The sequence below is a fragment of the Myxocyprinus asiaticus genome, chromosome 10 (genome assembly GCF_019703515.2).
Source record: "Myxocyprinus asiaticus isolate MX2 ecotype Aquarium Trade chromosome 10, UBuf_Myxa_2, whole genome shotgun sequence".
Classification (NCBI taxonomy): domain Eukaryota; kingdom Metazoa; phylum Chordata; class Actinopteri; order Cypriniformes; family Catostomidae; genus Myxocyprinus; species Myxocyprinus asiaticus.
The window spans coordinates 50,512,673-50,537,439 of record NC_059353.1 but is presented as its reverse complement, the minus strand read 5'-3'; the positions used below and the strand labels follow the sequence as shown (position 1 = coordinate 50,537,439).

Genomic DNA, 24,767 nt, shown 5'->3' with positions numbered 1-24,767 from the left:
TGGATTTTTCATTTAACCCTCTGGGGTCTGAGGGTGTTTTGGGCCTGGAGAAGTTTTGACATGCCATGACATTTGTGCTTTTTTCAGTTGCTTAAAAATATATTAATGGCTAAAGTCTGATAACACTGTATTCACCACAAACTAGGCTACAATAATATGTGAGCAACATGTATGTACATGTTTGTATTTTTGAGAAAATAATGTTTACGCGTGGTTTTTGAAAAAACAAAAATGTTAAGTCACTGAAATAAGGCCATATAACACATACTAAACATTTGTTTACAAGACTTTTGAGAACTGGATCTTGTAGCCTAGATTTTTTGCTACAAAATGATGTGAAAACCATCCTGATCACTCATTCATACAAAACAATATTGTCATTTAACTTTTGTAAGACACTTTTAGTGTTAGATAGGCCATATGCGAGGAGGCGTGGATGATCATGAATATTGATGTAATTCACACCTGAGGAGACAAAGACCCCTCCTCTGAGAGAGAATGAATGTGAGGAGACTTAATGATTGAATGTATTATTTGTAGCTTATTCACAAAATCAAGTTTAAGTTAAAAGAAGTAATCTGACTATACATTTTCTTTACATAAAGACTTTACTTAAAAACTTTAGACCTACACTACCATTTAGATCTGTAAGATTTTTTAAATGTTTTTAAAAGAAGTCTCTTCTGCTCACCAAGGCTGCATTTAATTGATCCAAAATACAGCAAAAACAGAGATATTGTGAAATATTTTTACAATTTAAAATAACTTTTCTATTTGAATATATTGTCAAATGCAATGTATTCCTGAGATCAAAGCTGAATTTTCAGCATCATTACTGCAGTCTTCAGAGTCACATGATCTTCAGAAATCATTCTAATATGCTGATTATCTAATGTGGGCATACTTACAGAACATTTTACACATTTACACCTGAACAGATATTTGCAAGCACAAGCTTCATTGATGATAATGAGGCAGCATAAACACTAGTTAAAATATAATCTAAACATTCATATTATTTTATATCATATTACATATCATATTTATATCATACAGCATACAATTTAAATGACTGCTTTAGCTGAAACAACATTTAAATGTAACTAAAACTTGCCTATTAGGACATATTTCAAATGTCAATACTCTGAATCCTGGCTGGCAAGTCTGAAAATAGTCCAACTAGAAAAATATGTACATGTTTATATAAAATAGCATGTCAACTAATATGTAAGTAAAACTAAATGACTTACTCATCTGGAATTGTATCCTCGGCTGGATCAAGTCGCTCTTCAAACGTTCATCGGAGTCTCACTCTTCTTCTGAGGAAAATGTGAACTCTTCGTCACTATCCAGGAGCTTCCTCACCTGTGTAGCATGCCATCTTCCAAACACGCAGAAAAGTGAAAGAATCTGATGAATAACTTGATGTTTTTTTAAGGCAGTGTCAGGGGCGTTTACCATTTGCATTGATCGCTTCAGCACATTACCGTATGAATAGCGCCCTCTGCTGGTGGGTGTGATCACATTAGCGATAATTAGCTGAGCCTGGAGAAACTGTACATCACTTTGTTTCATACAGATTACATTGCAGGAGAATATTTGTTTTAAATTTGAATTGTTTTATTTAAAAGTAGACATTAAGCTTTCTTTTGACATATGTTTCATGTGTGATAAGTATTTGAGGAGTTTCAGTTCATTTTTGTGACGTGTTTCAGAAAGATGCTCGCGGATACAGAGATGGCTGAAAGCGCACCCTGTTTATTTCCTTTATTTTACAAAAGCACAAGGTTTTGTTGTTATTGTGAGTGTACACAAATAAAAGTAGACCCTTTATAGTCTCTAATGATGTCTTACACTTATCTGTATGCCCAAAAATGACGGAGTATTTTAAGTTGTTTCCGCTGTTATGAGGAAAAATCCAGTAGGACACGCCAGCGCGTCCGTCGACCCCAGAGGGTTAAAAGCCACTACTTTCCCTGGCTTGAATGAAGAACTAGATTTGACTCCTTTCCTGTAAGAATATTCCTCTCCCCTTAATTAGTATCCGAATCGTTACAGAGCATTTTGAGTGTAGGATAACGATGTATTAGGATTATGATATATTGTTGGCCCTCTATACACAGTTTGTATGTGCTGACATGTATGAATATGGGGTTTATACATGAATACAGTTGTTGATATGTGTTGGTTTTTTATATATAAACTTGCACGCAACAGTATACAAATGTAATTCATTGCCCTATATACTCAGTATTATACTCAATATGTCCTGATGTAACAAGCCAATTGACAATAAAGGCTTTTTACATTTTCTACCAGAAAAAGTGCCTTGGACTATTTCCCTGAATTACTCTGAATGGTTTGTCAATCAATAAGACCAGGCACCATAATGCCATGTCTTATGATTAAAATCAAATTTAAGTGAACTTTAGAGATATCTAAACAAATAAATAATGACTACAATGCTTATTTCTAATTATAAATTATATATATATATATATATATATATAAAATGCAATGAGCCATCTCGAGTCTATATAGTACAACTGGATACCATAATTTTTAGTGATACCTATAATATTACACTGAGAAAAAAACAAGCAAACAAAAACAATCCCAAATCCCAACATTAAACTACCCCTAAATTAAAAGGTAAATGATCGGTTGAGAAGGACGTTGTTCCAGGACCAACTAGAATCTTGAACAGGAACATGCAATGTTTAGTGAAATAATTGTAAACATAAACTTTATGTTTCAAACTATGCTGAAAACAGACAACTTTTTTTCAAACTATGCTGAAAATTTGTGGGTAGTCAACAAATAACGTGTGCACTGACCTTTAAAAAATAAAAATATCAACAACAAGATTTTAGGTTTAAAAATATAGCTGCAAGCAGCGATGATGGGCCCAAGCACCATGGGTCCATTTCCACCTGGTGGCTTTCAGAAAACAATGCAAGGTGGACACATGCATTTGACATTATTCTAAACAATTTTGAAGCAATTTGGGTAATATAAGAGGACTATTTTAAAGTCTATTGCAAGAGCCACACTTCCTGCTGCCAGGTGGTGGCACTATGACCGTGACCTAAAATAGTCACATCCATGTGATTAGCCCCCAAGACTAAACATACATCTCTATTTCTATATCACACATTGCAAACAGAAGATATGAAACCCTTCCTGTTTCCCATTTTTAGCCATTAATTTAATCCCTCGCCATGGCAATACTGTTCGATATATATCAAAATCTGTTCACAATTTAGCATCTTCAATGTCTTGGCATAATGTTGTCTAAATGTGGTGACAGTCTCATGAATCCCCTAGGAGTATTTAAAAGTTCAGAGACTGCAATATTCAAAAAATCAAAAATGGTCAACTTTCTGTTAAGTGGACCTAATGACTATAATTATAAAAGTTGACCGGCTTGATGAGAACTATATTTGTACCAATTTTGGTGACTGTAAGTGAAAAGGGAGGTGCTACAGAGTTCGTCTTACACACCTATTTAAAAGGGGCATTACAGAGCGCCCCTACATGCCAATCTCAGAACTAATAGCCAATGGCTCTGATGTGTGTGCAAAATTTAATGAAATTTTAAGCATGCCAAGTGCCTCAAAAACACCCAAATATAGGAAGAAAGGAATAATAACAATTAATGTGTTGCCATGGCAACAGTATTTAAGATATCAAATATCCCTTTACAAATTTACATCAGCAGTGTCTTGACATTATTCTAAAGAATTTTGAAGCAATTCATGTAATTATAAAAGGGCTATTTTCAAAGTCTGTTAAAAGTGTCATACTTCCTGCTGCCAGTTGGAGGCACTACGACCGTGACCCACAATAGCCACATCAATGTGATCAGCCCGCAAGGCAAAATGTTTGGCTCAATTTTGATGTAAATCACACGATGCACGCAGAAGATATTAGAAGTATTTCAAATTCCAGAGCATGCATTTTTCAAACAATCCAAAATGGCTGACTTCCTGTTGGGTGGAGCTTATGACTGTCAGCACAAAAGCTGTCCGGCTTGATGAGATCTATATGTGTACAAAGTTTGGTGACGCTAGCTCAAAAGCCCCCTGAACATGCACATCTTCTAGATGGCACTACAGAGCCCCCCCCCCCCGGAAACTTTGCCCAGCCCTAATGGCCGACAACTCTTATGTGTGTGCAAACTTTCAAGACTTTTAATGCATGTTAAGTACCCCAAAAGTACCGAAAACCTTGAAAAGAAAAATAAAGAATAATCCTAAGAAGAACAATAGGGTCTCCGCACTTTCAGTGCTTGGGCCCTAATAATCCTTAGAAGAACATTAAGGCCTCCGCACTTCCAGTGCTTGGGCTCTAATAATCCTTAGAAGAACAATAGGGTCTCCACACTTTCAGTGCTTGGGCCCTAATAATAATGATAATGATAATGATAATAATAATCCTTAGAAGAACAATAGGGCCTCTACACTTCCAGTGCTTGGGCCCTAATAGTAATAATAATAATAATAATAATAATAATAATAATCCTTAGAAGAACAATAGGGCCTCTACACTTCCAGTGCTTGGGCCCTAATAATCCTTAGAAGAACAATAGTGTCTTGGCGCTTTCAGTGCTTGGGCCCTAATAATCCTTAGAAGAACAATAGGGTCTCCATACTTTCAGTGCTCAGGTCCTAATAATAAGAATCCTTAGAAGAACAATAAGGTCTCCGCACTTTCAGTGCTTGGGCCCTAAATATATGAATGTATTACGAAAAGTGTCTTAGGTCCTGTAACTGGACACCTTTGTTTTTAAAGATAGTAATTTACTCATCCAAATGTCATTCCAAACCCATATGACTTTCTTTTTTATGTGGAACACAAAACGAGATGTTATAAATTATGTTAGTCTCAGTCACCATTTACCTTCATTGCATCTTTTCTCCATACAATGAAAGTAAATGGTCACTGATGCTGGCATTCTGCCTAACATTTCATTTTAAACACCCGTATGCCTTCACTAATTCATATGAAGTGATTGTGTGGTGTGATAAATGACTTTTTTCAGTTATTGTGTTTATTCATAGTTATATGTGCAGTAAAACTGAATCTATCAAAATTACATTTGCTTAAAGGTGCTATGTGATTAATAGGGTTTCCAATGTAGAAAGCTTTCAAATGTGTCTTGATTCATTGCAGTAATGGATATTGGAAGTTCACCCAAGTTCACACAAGGGTGAAGGTTGAACTATCCCTTTAAGTCTAAAGATTCACATGCTTTCACATTGATTCTTGGAAGAGTTTATTGTATTGTTGGCTATCTGTTGACATGACGTTCCTGAGACTGAACCAAAAGTACCTCTGTGCTTGAGGATTCTTGGGCCACTCCAGAACAGATTTCTTGTACAGCCTCTTCCTCAATCTGAGGTATTTGGAGTGACAAGGCATCTTCTCCAACAAGATCAAGACAATAACATCATCCTTCTCATCCATGAGTCTCTGGTGGGCCAAATAAAATGCTGTCCTGAAGTTGCCGCTGCTGATGTATTGTCCGGTCAGGATGAACACGGTGCGTTTGCTTAGCTGTATGCTCTGGGAAAGGTTCTCAATGAGGGGACAACCAGGAACCCAATCCCGTTCCTCCAAACAGAGCTGTAGCCGTGGATCACCCCTATTCTCCAGGTGAATGCGAAGTTCTTGCATCACCCACTCGTGAACTGCTGGGTCTTTCGTATCATAGACCACAAAGGCATCGTAGACGGTGCTGTTGGACGACAGCCGGCGATATCCCTTGAGTTTGGCAAGACAAAAGTGGTAAATATACCAGACATCCCAGAGAAAGAGATGACTCGAGATTGTGACGCTAAGGACGCTGAGAATCACGGAGGTTAGTAAAATGTACAGGATGATGGACAGGGAATTGTGTTGGCATGTCTGAAGGTTTAGGAAAATTACACTTTGACCTCTTTGGGCACCTGGAGAAGCGCAGTTGACGTCCGTAGCAAGGCGTGGAATATTCACGGATGTACGATTGATCCATCTGACAAACCATGTGGCATTGCAGGTGCACACAAAGTTGTTGTTGTTGAGGTAAAGGGTTTGAAGATGGTCTATAACATTTTCTGGGAAAACTGACTGATCAATGAACTGGATTCGGTTGTAACTTAAGTCGAGGACTTTGAGGCTGAACGCATCCTTTAGAAAGTTAGTGGACAGTTGATCAATGTCATTCTTGCGTAATATAAGAGTTTCAATAGATTTTGTGTTGTTAGACAGGCATTTAGAAACTTCTGTTAAGAGATTGTCACTAAGGTCCAAGAGCTTCAAGTTTTTAAGGTACACAAGCCCCTCCCACTCAAATAATGTTAATCTGTTGTTAGCTATGTACAATTCTGTGAGCGTCTCTGGAAGGCCTTTGAAAACTTCTTCCGGAATGAAGTTTAGGTTGTTGTGAGAAATGTCGAGTATCTTCAAGGCTAAAAGTTTCTTGAAGTAGTTGACATATCTTGTGTCTCCGTCTCTCCACAGCATATCGAGACGGTTTCCTTTAAACTCCAGATGTTCCAGAGAAAAACTTTCCATTTCAGTGTTCGTCGATGTGGATATTTGATTATCGTTCATGATTAGTTTGCTCAGTTTATTCAAGTTCTTTGTAAAATTTAGCATGTGAGTTAAACCCTCGGCTACAAAGTAATGACTGTTGCGGCTGATATCCAGTACAACAAGGCTGCTTAATTCCTGAAATGCAGAAGAGTACATTAAATCCAGACGATTGTTAGAAAAGTCCAGATATTGCAAGTTCTTCAACTGAGCAAACTCGGAACCATTCAAACTCTGGCTCATGGCGTTTCCCGATAGATTTAAACACTTCAGTTCACCAAGATTGAGGAATCTGGAATGTAGGAAGAAGATATTATTCCTGCTAATATCCAACGTTTTTCCAAAGCCACTACATTCGGTGTCGAAAGGACTTGAAATCCAGCGTTCCTTGTCCTTATATTTGCAGCTTCGTGCATAATCGTCATAAAGGAAATAGTGAACATCCTTCACTTCTCCATTGTGATACTGTGCACCTTGCGACATTGGGGAATTATAATGGGTTTTTCTGTAGTTATTAGCTGCTGAAGCCATGTATTCTCCTTCCGAAGGCAATGAGATTTTGTTGTCAGATAAGTTGATGATTTTGTAGCTTTTCAGGTTCTTCAGGATGCCGAGATGTGCTGTTTTTATGAAGTTTGTTCCAAGGTCAATAAGCTCCAGATTCCTCAAATCAGCCAAAGGCTGAATATCTTGGAGTGTGAGTTCTTGAAAAACATAACCTCTGATTCTTAGGACTCGAAGAGATTTAAGCAAGCCAAATGATCTCGACAGGTTGAGAGATGCTGGATAGACCTGTAGTTCGTAATTGAAAGACAGATCCAACTCATTTAGTTTAGGCAACAAAACAGGAAAGCTGGTGTGCGTTATCTCTTTAGACAAAAAATTACTTGAGAGGTCTAGAACACGAAGCCCTGACAAGTTTTGAAACCACTCCGAAAGTATGTTTGTTAGAGAGTTACTGTGAAGCCGAAGAGTTTTAAGATTCTTCAAAGTCTTGAAGGAGTTCTCATGTATCTGAAGTGGGGCATTATTTGGGCATGGATTGCATGGGAAAGGCGCATTATAGCAGTGTGGGCAATTCCCACTCAGATCGAGTATCTCTAGCTCCGTCAGGCTGTGGAAATCCTTCTCCGTTATCACCTGAATATTGTTGTTGTACAGGTACAACTCTTTAAGGCTGGAAGGTAGCTTGTGTGGAACGTAGGACATATTGTTAGACTTCAGAGAAAGCAAAGTCATTTTGTCAAGCAGCAAAAACGCATCCTCTTCAACATAATATGATGTGTTGCAGGGGTTCCTGAAGTAGCAATTTTGGCCAAGGTACAGCATCTCTATATTCGTCAGTTCCATCAGATTCTCTTTAAGCACTGAAAAAATACTATTGACCTCTAGGCTTAAGAGCACAAGGTTAGAAGGAAGGCCCTTAGGTATGCCAGAAAGCTGGTTACCATCCAGGTAAAGGGACTTCAGGTTCTTTAGCTTCCAGAAGGTGCCGTTGTCAATCGTCAAACTCTGTGTGCAGACGTGGTCTTTGGGACCAACCTTGATTGGTACGCAGTTGCAGCGCAGGTCAATTTCAGTGATGTTGTCCAGGTTGTGAAACGAGCTGTTCATGATGTGTGGTATGTGGTTGATAGTTAGCGTAAGGTTAGTGGTATTCATGGGAATTCCCAATGGAACTTCGGTTAGGCCTCGCTCAGTGCAGTCGACGCTGACCTCACTCCCGTTAATAGCCAGAGAAACATCACACTTCAGACTTTTGGGGTACCATTTAGCTGCATCCAGCTCTGGTGAGCAGAATATGAGAACAACCATGACGATAAAAATATTTTCCATGATCTGAAAGAAAGCAATAATAATTATTAAGAGTCCAACACAGAATCAATACACACAGAACTCCAAAAGCAGAAAATTCCTACTCTACACAACACATGTCCAGTTGTGTGCCCATTTATTAAATATTCTAGCCAATTTGATTACGCTGTCAGTCATCAATAGGACTGCTGTTATTTCACATTCGATCAGAACAAAAATGTACCATGTCCAACTCAATTTTACTAAATTCTGCAGATGTTTCCCCAAAATCAAAGCAGAAAATGTAATAGACTCAGTATCAGGTAACAGATATGTTTAGAAATATACCTGAAATATAAGAAAATCTAACATGTATGTAATTAAACATGTATTTTTATATCCTTAAACAACAAAGGCATAAACATTTAAGCAACACAATGGAAAAAAATATTAAACAATGGTCTGAACTTGCAATAACTACATTAAAATAATCAAACTACGAATGCCATGGAGAGCCCTGATCTTTGCCATTTGTAAATGAATTAAATATTATGTACTTACCATCTTTATCAGAGCAAAAATTATTTTCGCCCTTCGTGACTCGTTGCACAAGATACATGTTCAGATCTCTGTATTGGCTGGCTTTCCCAGTCTTACACCCCCAGTTACTAACAGCACAGGTGTTACTGACTATTGTAATATCTATATATATAGATATAAATATATACATAAAACCACAAACAAAAGTGAGAGTGAATATTTTGAAACGATTTAAGTTCCTCTTTATCTTACAAACAAGATATTTAGGTACTCCTTGTATCTGTCCAAATCTTTTTCCTTGTGATTCTGCACAGCAATTGTATTACCCAACTACTATCAGCACAGTTACCCAGAATTAGTATGATTTATAAATGTATGAATAACATTTAATTAAAACTGTCTTTAAAAATTGCTTAAAGAGGAACAACTGTACTTTCACCCTTATTCGTATTTTAGTACTAGAGATAAAACAACATTTGGAGGTTTTCTCAAGTTCTACTCAAGTTTAGATTTTTCATAAATTACTTATTTAAATATGACAGGATCAACAATTCAATTTTTCTTTTACCTATTTAAATTAAAGACAGCAAAAAAATCACTGTAACCAATCTGAAATATTTAATGATGATAATTTAAATAAAGCACCATACGTTTATTATTTAAAATCAACATTAAATCAAAATTCACCCTATGTACTTTCTTAATGCATTGCCTTTATTTTAAATAAAAGTAATCTTTCGTCAAAATATAATAACTTAATCTGTCTCCGAAACTACTTTGCTTTTCGGCTGAACACCCATTTTAAGATCCAATCGATGTCCAATGGATAAAATTAAACTGCCCAACATGTTTTTTGTTATATACCTGTATATATACGAAATATGTCAGATTATGCAAGTAAAATGGGTTTCGAACTGCATTTCATGTTGACTGTAAGGTATTCATGAAAATGTCAGTGCATTAAGAACACAATAACAAATGATAAGAAATGGTATACAGTAGGATGTGAACTTACAGTTTATAGATTGTATAGTGGCTTTAATCATGTTTTTTTCAATCATGTGTTTGTGGAATTCAAAATAAATGTGAAATAAATACATGGAAAAAACATGGGATGCATCTACTGTATAAGGTGGTGTCATATTTATATACAGTATACATATGTACTGTACATCTTCTTTTAAAAATTCTATGCATTGTAGAATTCTTTTCATTTTACATATTACACAAAATATACACAAGTCATATGTTACCACAATGGATTGCAATGGCCAGATTCCCTTGATTCCCTAGATCTTCATGACAAACGCAGGTGTGTTAACCTATGGCTTTACTATGGCAAAAAAAAAAGAAAGAGATTTTTTTGAAATATGGCCATTGCTACCACCAAATAACAGCATAATCAACTGCCAATGTGATGTATCAAATGCAATTTTGCTTTGGTCATCAAAATAACTTTCCAAAGCCTTCCAGCGAGTAAATAAAGTGACTTTCTGATACCCCTTAACTCCACGTCATGCATGTAGAGCTACCACTGGCGTGACTTCACCCCAAACAGCACTCTGAAAAGTCCTTTTACTTTAAAAAAAAATCTCCAGAGCATTAACATAAAAGCTCTGTACATGCAGTCTTGAGAAATTGAACAAAAAATGTTGCTAAAACAGATTAAGTGACTGGTGTGACGATTTCTCAGCGAAATCAGTTTAGTGTGCGCACGATTCAAAACAATAAGGAAATAGACGTGTCTTGTTCCAACGGTGACAAAGACCGGAATCCTGTTTTGTCACAGAGTCATTTGCCGTACTGGAGTCTGTAACATGTTTGAAACATGTTTGTAAATGAATCTGCCATTCACTTATGCCCTTTAGAAGGTTAAAGTCAACATGAAATCAAAGTTGACCCTATTTACTTTTCAACATATTCATCGATGCAAGATTATGTCAAGCCAACATACTGATATTTTACAGATATGGTTTTGAGTTATCCAAAATTCCCAAACAAAGACCAAAGTTATAAATTGTAGCTGCTCCTAGAGCTTTCAAGCTACATCCACCAACCTTGGTACAGACGTTCAGACTGATCTGATTTAATGTGCTCTGTCTTTTCTAACTGATCAATGTTACAGTTTTCCTGTAGCGGACTAATGAATATCCCCAAAATACTGTAGACTTGCACTGACGGAATGTTCAAATAGGCCAAGACTGTCACTGAATTTTCGGAAACCGCAACTGTCAAAACTCATGTACTCAAACTTTTAAATCTATTTCAAATTTTCAGACATCAAAGTTTGTCTTGACAAATCTAGTTGACTTTGTAATCTTTTATCAAGATGCAATAACACGCTCTGCCTCTAAAATGACTTTCCTTTTCATCAGGAATCACTCTTACTTTTCAACTCCTCCCCTCCAACCTCCAATCTGATATACAACGCCCACTAACACCAACACTGCAAAAAAATCATTTTCAAGTAAAAATATGTAAACATTCTTAAAAAAAAGATACATTCACTTGAAGCAAAATCACATAAGACATTTAGTCTTTTCCAGCAAAATGTAATAAAATTGAATGGGATTTATGCTTATTACAAGAAAAAACTATTTGCCAATGGGTAAGTAAAAAAAAAACTAGATTTAAAGGAAAACAAGTTTATTTTTCTTAGCGCATTGGCAAATAGTTTTTTCTTGTTATAAGCATTAATCCTACCAATTTTTATAAGATTTCTCTGAAAACAAGACCTTATATCTTACGCCATTCTGATTCTCAAATATTTGTTATTGTTTTAAGAATGTTTTGATATTTTTACTGGAAAATATTAGAAAATATTTTTTGCAGTGCAATCAATTTCCAATGGATGATTTGAGAACTACATTTCATGTTGACTTTAAGAACAACAGGGTTTCTAAATCTCGAAATCGGCTCCTTTTAGGTTTAGTGATTTGGTTGAGGTGATTATGATCATCTACATGTTGCAGTTTCCATTGAAAGTGTCAATGCTCCCTGAGCCAAAGGTTTTCCGATTAAAATTCCATTTCTGCCTCCCTGAGGCAACCAGAGCGGGGGCGGGGTCTTTTGAGGCCGAGTGCAGGAATCATCCGGGAAGCATTTAAGACCTCCGATCGCCTCTGGTTTGGCACATGGGAATCTGTGCTATGGATGAACATGACGTATCGTGAGAGCAGAAGACAATTTGTCTGTTTTGTCTTCTTTGCTGCATGTTACACTGGTGGAAGGAAAGAGAAAGGGATAAATTAGTTCATGGAGAGCTTCTAGTCGGATTTATGTCTCATAATTACATGCTTCTGGATATCTGAAATTATTCGAATTTGGCAAGATAAAATAATGAATTAAATTAATGACGTCTATGATAAGCCTGCAAATGATATTGCAGAAATGGCTCAGTCTTCTAAATCTGTAAATTGTAATGAGTTCCTAAAACTTGGAAATCTGCTAACTCTCTCCTTCTCAAGTGTCTTTCTGTTGAAATACAGGACAATAGGTGTCCCATTTGGGACGTCTTCAATACGGCTAAAATCTAGCTTAAGTCGCGCTATCAGTGCTAAAACAGAGCGGAGTCTTGAGTTTTTATATTAAGTCATTACCATTCCTTTCTGCTCAAACATGGCTCCTTTCTATATAAATAAGGCTTATTATTGCTTGTGCTTTACTTGCAAAACTGTGCTATTTGCCCGGCGTAATTAACATTGCATTATTAATGCCCGAGGAAAGCAGATGGTAACCTGAGTTTTTTTCATAACAGATGTTTGTGTACATTTTCTTTCAATAATGGCAGTACAAAGTCATCAAATAATTATCAAATGATAGAGAAGAGTGTTTTAATAGTTATAACACTATTTAGTTAAGCGTTATATAGTTATGCACAGTTTCGGCGTGTTGATGTGCAAACAAGCAGCACTTTTACCGGGGGCAATTGGCACTGTTAGATAAAAAAGACCCCCTTAAACGGTTTTAACATAGTTACAGTTCTTGGCCTGAATAAGCTGCAATGTGGACCAGACTTGAGAGTTTCAGAGTGGAGAGTTTCCACATAATAATAGATATCACTTTTTCACTAGGTTACTTAAAATTTCACATTTAACCATTAATTGCTTCATGAACTTTCTAATAATCTGTAGAAATACAAGTCTGCAGTACCTGTAGTTTCTCTGATCTTGGGCATCCTCTGGCCTCCCTCGCGGCCTGCACTAACAGTCGACTCTGTGGCGGCTGATCCATGGTGCTTCCGCAAAAACGTTCCATCTACATTCTGATTTGTATAGCCATGACCTTTCAGAGATGACTCTCCATGCAAGTGAACACTATCTGCCGTGCACAGAGGAGAGTCCATTGGCGTCACACAGCTACTACTTCCTGTACTGGAGCCAGCATCAATGGACGAACACTGGGAACTCTGTAGGGAATGGATCCCCTCACTCTGTAAAGACGACATCCTTTTGGTCAGGTGGTACTCGCATAGCCGTGTCACTTCCTGTTCAGATGGAGCCGCTTTGGTTTGATGTTCATTCCGGGCTCGCTCGATCAAATATTGTTCTTTTGCTGGCGAACTCGCTTTCAAGTCAATCATGTGCTTCCCTGTTCCCAACATAGAAGAGTCGTTCAACTCAATCTTGTTGACATTTTGAGCTACCCTGTCTGTGTGCAATGTCCCGCTATCGCCAGTCACCTCAGAGTAAATGTGCTCATCTGTTTTATTATTCATGTGCAATTGTTGATTCGGTTCTTGAAACGCAAAAGACATCCTGTTCAGATCAAAGGGACCAGAACGTTGGGTATCGTGTACATTGAAGCTGTTAAAATTCCCAACAATATCTTCTGCATGCGATTCTGTGATTCTCATCTGACAGACTTCGGATTCACTGCTGGATTTCATCCCGCTGTCTAGCTCCTTAATCTTATCCTGCGGCATTCCCATCATCATGTCCATTTGCATTTGGTTGAAGTAGTCCGTCAGTGACTTTGTTTCCATTGTTTCCGGCTCCATCTCGAAGTGTTCCGAGCGGAGAGCATTGCGCGGGACTGCGGATGACTGAGGGTTGTGTTCCTGATTTCGTAGAGATGCCCTGATGTCACAGGGCGTCAATCGAAATTCGGTCTCCTCTTCGGCTAGCGTTTGGTAACCTTCAGCTGTCACTATAAGCATTTTGAGCGAGTTTTCAGAGAGTTTCTGAGCTGCTGTCAGCTCCGAGCTCTCCGTCATTTCAGACGAATTTGTCTCATTCCCAGAATCCGATGAGGACTCGGGGCTAAAGGTGCGAGATATTTCTACACCTGTGTGTCACAGAAAGACAAACATTTTAGCAATCACACTACACTTCACCACAAATGTACTTTAAAATAGTTTATTTGTACAAAACTTTTAAGATTATGAAATGCAACAAATAATAACATACATAATGAAATAAATTAACAAAAAATGAATCACAATAAAGAACAAATTAACATGAGTTCACATTTGACCCTTTCAACAAAAGGGGTACAAAACGGTCTGAAACTCTTGCAAATGGTCAGTAAAAGGAGGTGCTTAACCTTCAGAAAACTGATGATCATCCACCTCATTTTTCTATTTATTTTGTTTAGTTTGAGACCAAATGTTGTTAAGTTATTGACAAACCTATAGTTTCCACTGATTTAAGATACAATGTTTTTATTTTGTCTTTATAACTTTGGCAACAGAGTTGAATGGATCAGCCCTTTGCGGTTTATTATTCACATAAGGTCTTGATTTAGATTTTATTTCGATGGATCGTTCAGCCCTACCTTATTTGTGGAAAGTGCCATTTACATCACAAATAAAACAAATACACACACACAATAGAAACATAAGAAACATGGGGCTTGCACTGAAGAAAATAAAAACAATGAAAGGAGCAACAACAAAAAACAAAAAACAAATGGCTGGACGTTTGTTCAACGTCAATGAATGAATGTCACTATAGTGTAAGAACCTGAACTATTGTCCGGCTGTGGGTGCAACTGCTCTTCAGAGGCAGCCAAAGCCTCAAGAGCTTGTAGAGTGGACACAACATCGTCATTGAACATTTCCTCTGTCCCACCAGCGACCGGTGTCGGCACTGAATCGATCAGCGACACAGGAATATCATTTTTTAGCGAAGCCAAGTTTTTTCTTTCATGAGGACCTTGGTGGTCATCTTCGTCCGAGCTATCTCTGAACCCTGGAGGAGGAGCGGCAATCGCCAAGTTTAGTGATTGCAAAAGGACGTCATTGTCTTCCTCGTCGTCGCCCTCTGGTGGTGGCGGAAGGGAGGTAAGATCGATGATGTCATCGCTAGATTCTGAAAGCGACAAGAAAGAATTCATCTCCCCCGTCATCATCATCATCATGTCTTCCTCACAACTGATGTCATCATCATCTTCGGCATCGTCGGTGGTCTCCGCATAGCAGATGTCGTGCAACAATGGCTCCTCGATGCCTTCCGTAGTTCCGAAAATCTTAGCGTCGCCGTAGACCATGTGAGAACTGTACTGGAAACCGTCAACCTCCATTGAAGCTTCCAGAGGCTTGTAGTCCTTCTGCTGGGCATACAGGTACCTGTGTTCCTCTAGAACTTCTGGAATGTCCTCCATCAGTCTTTGGTATCCGAGGTTCTGAGGGTTTATGCTGTCCAGTGGAGGGTCACCAAATATGAAGGACACCTTGGCGTTTCTGGGCGAGTCTTGAGGCTTGCTTTTTGGGATGTTGAAGTACGGCTGAGAATGTACGTGGCTTCCTCTGACTGTCCTATCTGATCTCTCATCGCCATGCACACGATGCTGCATCTGGTGTATTTCGCTGGTGTTAGGAGCGATATTGCAGTCTCTTCGTCCACAGATAGCATACTCAGCGTGCATCTCATCGGAAGCGTAATTCCAATCAACTGCCTGGTAGTTGTGCTTGCCACTTGATTCGTGCCCTTAGACATGAACAAAACAAAGTGATTTTTATTTCCATAGCTTTCATTTTCCTGTAATATTACTATGGTTTTCCAATGGATATCACAGTTAAAATATGGTTACTACAGTAAAACCATAGAAACTTATTGCAAGGGAATGCAAAACTATTGCGAGGGCATGCAAAACGTATTGTGAGGAAAAGCAAAGTATTGTGAGGGCACGCAAAACTTATTTTGAGGGAATGCAAAACTTACTGCGAGGGAAAGCAAAGTATCGCGAATGAGACGTTGTGTCGATGTAGTGACACTAGGGGTCCCTATACAAAACGCCACAACTAGCTGAACTGTGTTACATGGACTGGCGGTGCGAGACGGGCAGACCACTGTGCGCCTCATAGCCAGCACACCAGGCAATCACATAACCTCCTCCAACAGTCTTATGAGTGTTGAACAGTCCTTCAGGAACAAGTCAACTACCCAACAAATAGGGACAAGCTAGCCCAGCTGTGGTCTCTTTTCCTCTTTTTTCTCCCCAAAAAGAGTGGAATTTGTTAACTGACTTGGGACCATAAATGTCTACGTCCAGGGGGGGGGGGGGTGGGGGGTGTGTCACTCCCAAGGGGAAGACACCGCGGAGACCACACCCCGCCCAAAAAAGGGGGGGGGGGGGGGTATTTTGAGTGGAAATACATCACATGGTCTTACCCAGTCTTGTCGGAAGTATGTCATTAGGAAAAGTCGCATGGTAGGTCCTACCCGAGGGAGGAGGAGTTTCTACAAACATGGTGACCGGGGCAGAGGGGCCTCTGCCCAAGGAAGATGCAGTTTACCGACAGGGAAACGATTTAGTGGAAGATATATCACATGGGGTCACCTATGGGGAACCAGCACATGTGGAGCACCTACCCCAGTACAGGGCTTAGTTAGCACGTGTACTGGGCCGGCAGCGAGTTTCTCCGCAAACTTGTCTGCCACAGGGCTAAGGAGGAAAGTTATCCAGGGATCACAACTTGTGAACACGACTGGGAGTCAAAAGCGCACGTCTTCACCTCATGGGAGGGGAAAGGCGCTATGCACAAGCGGTACATCCAGCCAGCTGTCCCGGAACATACCTGCTCATACCTGACAACACACGGGACGAAACCGGCTCAACCCGGAGATTACAGAACCTCGCAAAGTTGTTGGGTGCTGCCCAGCCCGCTGCTCAGCAGATGTCTGCCAAAGAGGCGCCAATGGTCAGGGCACAGGAGGCCGCTACACTCCTAGTAGAGTGTAGCCGCAACCGCAACGTTGCCATGGTCATGTTCTCGCAATGATGAAAAGACCCATCCACGAACGATGTCTCCGTGTGGGCAGCGCCCAGACACGTAAGACAGCGGATCATGGCTGTCAGAAGTGAAGAGATAAATCAAATCAAATCAAATCACTTTATTGTCACACAGCCATATACACAAGTGCAATGGTGTGTGAAATTCTTGGGTGCAGTTCATAGATAACGACCAGGAATAACACACAAACGGAAAGGCATCTTTAAAAAGATGTTTCGTGTGTGCCGCTCTTTTAGAATTTAAATATACTCTTTTAGAATATATTCTTTTGTTCTGCCGAAGCACCCAGGGGCATTCTCTGCACTCCACGGGTGCAGAGGGGGAGAAGCCGCTGAAATGCGCCGTAAATCCAGCAGTTTGAGGTGATCGGTAGGGAGAAATTTAATTCAGTGCACTGAATGCAACCGCTCGGCTCCGAAGAGAAAATCTGAATGAGTGGTTGCATACCAGCTCCATTTATACCCGTATGTCCGGGGCAGTGGCATGCAAATTCCACTCGCCAATTCCCATTGGCCTTTTTTAAAAAAGCAGAGGTGTTTGGGGCTCGCAAGAGTGATCCCTAGTGTCACTACATCGACACAACGTCGAGTGAGTGACAGATAGGGAATGCAAACTATTGTGATGGTATGCAAAACTTATTGCGAGGGAACACAAATTATGGGGAGGGAATACAAAACTTATTGCGAGGGAACGAAACCTATGGCGGGGGAATTCAAACTATTGTGAGGGTATGCAAAATGTATTGCGAGAGAATACAAAACTTATTGCGAGAGAACGCAAACTATTGTGAGGGTATGCAAAACATATTGCGAGGGAACACAAATTATTGCGAGGGAATACAAAACTTATTATGAGGGAACGAAACCTATTGCGAGGGAACACAAACTATTGTGAGGGTATGCAAAACATATTGCGAGGGAACACAAATTATTGCGAGGGAATACAAAACTTATTATGAGGGAACGAAACCTATTGCGAGGGAACACAAACTATTGTGAGGGTATGCAAAATTTATTGTGAGAGAATGCAAACTATTGTGAGGGTATGCAAAACTTATTGCAAGGGAACACAAATTATGGTGAGGGAATGCAAAACTTATTGCGAGAGAATGCAAACTATTGCGAGGGTATGCAAAATGTATTGCGAGAGAACACAAGCACTCATTCAATTTGAACAGTTTAACCTTCAATAACAGCACCCTGTCTCCATGCGAGGGATTTGCGTTACAACAAAACTCCAAAGACAGTAAACAAATCAGGACGGATTGCTTTCATACCATTTGCGAATCGTTCTGCAGTTTACCCAGAAAAGTTGTTTAAAGTTCGGAAAATTTAATCACAAGAACCAAATGAACTGCACTCTGATGTCAAATGGACAAATGGGTTCATATCAACACCTCTAGAGTGAAAACACTCAAAATGATAGATAAGCAACTATTTCAAAATATACATCCAACCAGTGGAATGAAATATGATATTAGAAGCGCTCTCACCTGCAGTGTTACTGTTGTTTGTCATGTTGAAGATGGATCTCCGCGAGTCGACCAGCAGTCTGTAGTATCCCGCAGTCAGACATGCCAGATTCATCGCATCACTGGACTCCATTATAAGAGTGATGGGCTGTAGAAACAACCATATATCCCGTAGAGATGCATAAATAATCAGTTAAAAATTAGCAATAGACCAATACATTGGCCACTTTGCTATTATCCACATCGGTCGATAACTGTTTGCTTGAACAAGTAACACAAATATTGCATAAAATAAGTGTTTGTTTCACTTTAAAATTTTGTGTAGATCTGATTTGCTGCTGTTAAATTGTATTATGTTTATCAGCATTTATATCGGCCATCCTGCTCTCTAGATATCGGTATCGACCTTTGAAAAACCCATAACAGTCAACCACTCTTAATAATGCAATAAACCATGAGAGACTGTGTTACAGTGATTTTTACCACAGGTTTGCCACTGAAATATTCAAAATATGCTCCCAAATTTCAAAATGTGGTGGCAAAAAAATGCCCCCATTATCAATTGTTCTGTATTTTATTTATAACATCTGATATATTTCTTAATAATGTATTCTAGGCCCAGATATACATATTATTGTATAAAACAATTACTTACACAGAGTAATCCTAAAAATATGCTTCATCGCACCTTCACATCTAAGACGTGAAGCTCCACTCTCACGTTCTTTTCGTCCTCGGTGTACATCTCGATTCGGTTCACATGGCTAAAGTCAGCAAGCAGGGCCACCAGGTTAGTCTTGGTGTTGATCACGTGACTGATGCCGTACCGTGGCCCCACGAGCAGTGTGACCTCTGTGTGTTTTTCACCTTGCTGTCAATTCACAGCACACAAAAAGAGACAAAAAAAAAGAAAGAAGAGTTTTTGCTATACCTGAAACTAATGCATGTTAACAAGGTTTATCTTTTCAAAATAAGAGAAAGGTTAGAATGAAGGAAGTATCTTGCGTTTGCACTTACAACCAATATTGACTTGAACACTCGTCCTCCATACAGTCTGAGATCGCTCAGATATTTCAGGTAGTGCACCTTTGCCTGTAACGCGGTCAGCTTCAACAAAAAGAAACAAATCCCACCAGAATGAGGGAACAGAAAGTGTAAAAATCACACTAATACAGTTTTCTAGTTCTTCTTTTAGAGCATGTAGCTCTGAGAAAAACATGTGAACTGAAATGCATTTATCTTAATATAACAATGCAATATACAATACAGTCCAAAACAACACAATGGGTGAAAATGTCTTGGTCTTATTTTACTCCAAAAAAAAAATAAACAATAATAATAATAATAATAATAATTATATATATATATATATATATATATATATATATATATATATATATATATATATATATATATTATATAAGTAGTGCTCAAAAGTTTGCATACCCTGGCAGAAATTATGAAATTTTGGCATTGATTTTGAAAATATGACTGATCATGCAAAAAATTTCTTTTTTGGATTATTTAAGGATAGTGATCATATGAAGCCATTTATTATCATATAGTTGTTTGGCTACTTTTTAAATCATAATGATAACAGAAATCACCCAAATGGCCCTGATCAAAAGTTGACATACCCTTGAATGTTTGGCCTTGTTACAGACACACAAGGTGACACACACAGGTTTAAATGGCAATTAAAGGTTAATTTCCCACACCTGTGGCTTTTTAAATTGGAATTAGTGTCTGTGTATAAATAGTCAATGAGTTTGTTAGCTCTCACGTGGATGCACTGAGCAGGCTAGATACTGAGCCATGGGGAGCAGAAAAGAACTGTCAAAAGACCTGCGTAACAAGGTAATGGAACTTTATAAAGATGGAAAAGGATATAAAAAGATATCCAAAGCCTTGAAAATGCCAGTCAGTACTGTTCAATCACTTATTAAGAAGTGGAAAATTCGGGGATCTCTTGATACCAAGCCAAGGTCAGGTAGACCAAGAATGATTTCAGCCACAATTGCCAGAAGAATTGTTCAGGATACAAAGAAAAACCCACAGGTAACCTCAGGAGAAATACAGGCTGCTCTGGAAAAAGACGGTGTGGTTATTTCAAGGAGCACGATGATACTTGAACAAAAATGAGCTGCATGGTCGAGTTGCCAGAAAGAAGCCTTTACTGCGCCAATGCCACAAAAAAGCCCGGTTACAATATGCCCGACAACACCTTGACATGCCTCACAGCTTCTGGCACACTGTAATTTGGAGTGACGAGACCAAAATAGAGCCTGTTTTTCCTGTGCATAACCTCATCTGCATATACAGAAATTACCATTTTGCCATATAGACGTGTGACACTACTGAGTTTAACGGTACGAGAAACCAGGAAAACAGAAGATAATACAGACAAAGCTTTCTTAATCTTTAACTTGGTTTAGCATAAAAATATCTAAACATCCTTTAAACAAGATCAATTTACTTAAAAACATAATTGTATATTAAGACTTTTTAAAATAGAATATATCTTATTATTTTGTTAAGTGTCTTATTCTCACACCATATGGAAATTATTTTATGATTGTATTAAGCGTAAACCCAGCCAAACGTGTGAAATTTTGCTTCTCAGAAAAATAAATTATATATATATATATATATATATATATATATATATATATATATATATATATATACACTGTATATATAAACTAAAAAAGATGCACTGTACATTGGTTTCGGCTGCTGCCGGCATGCTGCACGAGTGTTAGTAGCTTGCTAGCCTGCTTAGCATTCCTTATTCTTATACATTCATCGTTTTATCCTTTGCCATTTTGCTGCGTGCTTCGGGATTTTCCGCTTTTCTATTGTTTCAACTGCGAGTATTTTACCGCGCGCACCCGTTTTCTCTCCTTTTTTTGTTCTTTCTTTTCCTGCTTGTCAAAATCTCGTGCAAAATACTGCATGCATTTGTTTTCTCCACTGTGTTTTACATGGATTATTGCATCAATCTCAAACATCTACTGATCAAGAACCACATCGAACCACATCGATCCCAGTCCCTTGCCACTTAAGAACAACCATAACAACAACAACAACAAACAATTGTGGTAAGTCATGGCATCTGCTCATGTTATTTCTTCCTGCACTGCATGCCACATGTTTACTATAGCTTCTTCCGTCAGCAGTAAGGGATTCACATGTGATAAATGTAAGGAATTAGTCAGGCTGACGGAGAAGGTTAATGAGTTAGAGATATGCATCCGAACGCTAGTGGAGGTCAGTGAGAAAGAGAAGCTGGTAGATACTGTTTCGGATGCGGGTAGTACAGCGAGCAACACGCACACTTTGGATCTGGCTCTAGAGCCCCTGCAGCAGGGCGTTTGGGTGATGTCTCGGTGGCATACTCACTCAGCAAAGTGACATCACTCTCCCATTCCTGTTAGGGATTCCAATCGATTCTCCCCACTCAGTGATGCACCCACTGAGAATCATTTTGAAAGATAATGTCTTCACTAAAGATAATGTTAAAGATATTCCGTCGCAGCACAATAGTAATGACTTCATGGATTTCTTTACTGATAAAATTGAAATAATCAGAAATAAAATTGGAACTATGCAATCACAGCACCTCAGAAAACAGTGTCTCATAATTTTCCTCACGAGCAACTTCAATCCTTCGCTGCCATAGGTCATGAAGAGCTAACAAAACTGATTGGAAATTCAAAAGCCACAACATGTATGTTAGATCCAATACCAACTAAGCTCTTAAAAGAGGTATTCCCTGTAATCTCAGAACCTCTTCTTAATATTATTAACTCCCTGCTATCCTTAGGACATGTCCCAAGAAACTTTAAAATCAAACTGCTTATTAAGAAGCCACAGCTTGATCCTGAAGAACTGGCTAATTACAGACCGATTTCAAATCTACCATTTATGTCAAAAATACTAGAACCTATGTTCATTTCTACAGAGAAATTATATATATGAACAATTTCATTCAGGATTTAGGCCCCACCACAGTACAGAGACTGCACTTATCAGAGTTACAAATGACTTGCTCTTATCATCTGATCGCATCTGCATTTCTCTTCTAGTGCTTTTAGATCTTAGTGCTGCCTTCGACATAATAGATCACGACATTCTCTTGAATAGCCTGGAGAATTATGTTGGCATTTGTGGACTTGCATTAGCATGGTTTAGGTCCTATTTATCAGACTGCTACCACTTTGTCTGTGTAAATGAGTAATTGTCAAAACAAACAAAAGTAAAGTATGGAGTGCCACAGGGATCAGTTTTAGGGCCTCTGCTTTTCTCCTTATATATGCTTCCACTGGGAGATATTATCAGGATTCATGGAATAAGTTTCCACTGTTATGCCGACGATACCCAACTTCATATTTCCTCGAAACCCGACGAAATTGAGTGAATCAATGAAACAAAGATTGGATGGCCAGAAATTTCCTTCTACTCTATTCCGACAAAACAGAGGTACTAATTATTGGACCAAAAACCTCTAAAAATAAGCTGCTAAAATATAATTTGACTCTCGATGGATGTACTATCATGTTGTCTTCTACAGCGAAGAACTTAAGTGTTCTATTTGATACCAATCTGTCCTTTGAAAACCACATTTCCAGTGTTTGTAGAACAGCATTCTTCCACCTAAGAAATAAAAAATTACGGCACATGCTCTCTGTTGCTGATGTCGAAAAACTAATTCATGCATTCATGACCTCAAGACTAGATTATTGTAATGCATTACTGGGAGGATGTCCAGCAAGATCAATAAAAAAACTTCAATTGGTTCAAAATGCAGCAGCCAGAGTGCTGACTACAACCAAGAAATATGATCATATTAGCCCCATTTTATCGTCGTTACATTGGCTACCTGTTGAATTTCGCATTAATTTAAAAATTCTGTTAACTATGTTCAAAGCTTTGAATGGTCTAGCTCCACAGTACTTAAGTGACCTTCTACCACGCTATATTCCATCATGTTCATTACGATCACAAAATTCTGGCCTGTTAATAGTTCCTAGAATATCAAAATCCACAAAAGGAGGTAGATCCTTTTCCTATTTGGCTCCTAAACTATGGAATAGTCTCCCTAACACTGTTCAAGATGCAGACACACTCACTCAGTTTAAGTCTAGACTAAAGACTCATCTATTTAGCCAGATATACACCTAATTTATCCTTCAACTCACAATTAGGCTGCTTTAGTTAGGTCTGCCGGAACCAGAAACCAGAAACCTTGATCGTGATCTATAACTCTGCAATAAAATGAATGGCATCTACGCAAATATTATTCTATTTGTTTCCATGTCTCAACCTTGAGACTCCTATCCCGAGGTCACCAGAACTGGCCAGATCCAGCTCCGTTCCTGCTTGGTGTCGGACTCCACTGCTACGTGTCGCTGTGTGATGATGACTAACTGCAGCCGGTGCCAGACAGACATCACTTCAGTCTATTACGATGGACTTCAGAGGATGAACTGATGCCAACTCCAACCATAAGACATGGGATACTTCATATGCCACTGACTGAACCTTGGACTTAGGATGGACCCTACACAACCTCACCGAAATTACTGGTTGGTTGAACTGCAATGCACCTCATTGATCTCTGCCTGCATCACCTTTGTCTATTGATGGACTACACTCTTGAAATGGAATATACAGACTATCAATTAATTGCCAACAAAAGCCTTCACCAGCCATCTAACAAGGACAATTGCATCTACATGAACTTTATAGATATTACAGTTTAATTTTTTTGTTAAGGCACGATTTCCTGTAAAGCTGCTTTGAAACGATATGTGTTGTGAAAGGCGCTTTACAAATAAAGACTTGACTTGACTTATACATCAGGCCCCAGAACTTTTTCTTGACAGGTTTCATGAGAATCACCCCAATATATAACACTGAATATAATGCACTACAATATAAAACTGCACTACAGCAATAAAACATAAGAGGCCATGTGTTACACTAAATTTCACCGTGGGCTGTTTTTAGACCCCTTAACTGTTCTGAAACAGTTTAACTGTGGTAAAATTACAGTAACACACAACCTTTCAAGGCTTATTGCTTTTATAATCCCTAATTCTATAATAAAAACCTGTTGTATAATACACATTGTGGGTTCTGAATTGT

The 24,767-nt window shown here is 38.6% G+C and overlaps 2 protein-coding genes across 3 annotated transcripts in view; both read right to left on the bottom strand.

Moving 5' to 3' along the window:
• Positions 1–5,256: 5,256 nt before the first annotated feature.
• LOC127446972 (toll-like receptor 7) lies at positions 5,257–8,961 on the bottom strand. The gene is made up of 2 exons (XM_051708382.1): positions 8,932–8,961; positions 5,257–8,415 (listed from the first exon to the last, which is right to left on the bottom strand). The coding sequence occupies exons 1-2, from the start codon at positions 8,932–8,934 to the stop codon at positions 5,257–5,259; spliced, it is 3,162 nt and encodes a 1,053-aa protein (XP_051564342.1). The 5' UTR covers positions 8,935–8,961.
• A 2,656-nt stretch (positions 8,962–11,617) lies between these two features.
• LOC127446970 (FERM and PDZ domain-containing protein 4-like) overlaps positions 11,618–24,767 on the bottom strand; it is an 88,092-nt gene continuing 74,942 nt past the window's right edge. For both annotated transcript variants that reach the window (XM_051708378.1, XM_051708379.1), the window contains 6 exons: positions 19,635–19,724; positions 19,306–19,488; positions 18,639–18,765; positions 14,874–15,839; positions 13,063–14,196; positions 11,618–12,130 (listed from right to left, as the gene is read on the bottom strand). In XM_051708378.1, coding sequence (XP_051564338.1) covers positions 12,126–12,130; positions 13,063–14,196; positions 14,874–15,839; positions 18,639–18,765; positions 19,306–19,488; positions 19,635–19,724 — 2,505 coding nt within the window. In that variant the 3' untranslated portion in view covers positions 11,618–12,125. The remainder of the gene's footprint in view (positions 12,131–13,062; positions 14,197–14,873; positions 15,840–18,638; positions 18,766–19,305; positions 19,489–19,634; positions 19,725–24,767) is intronic.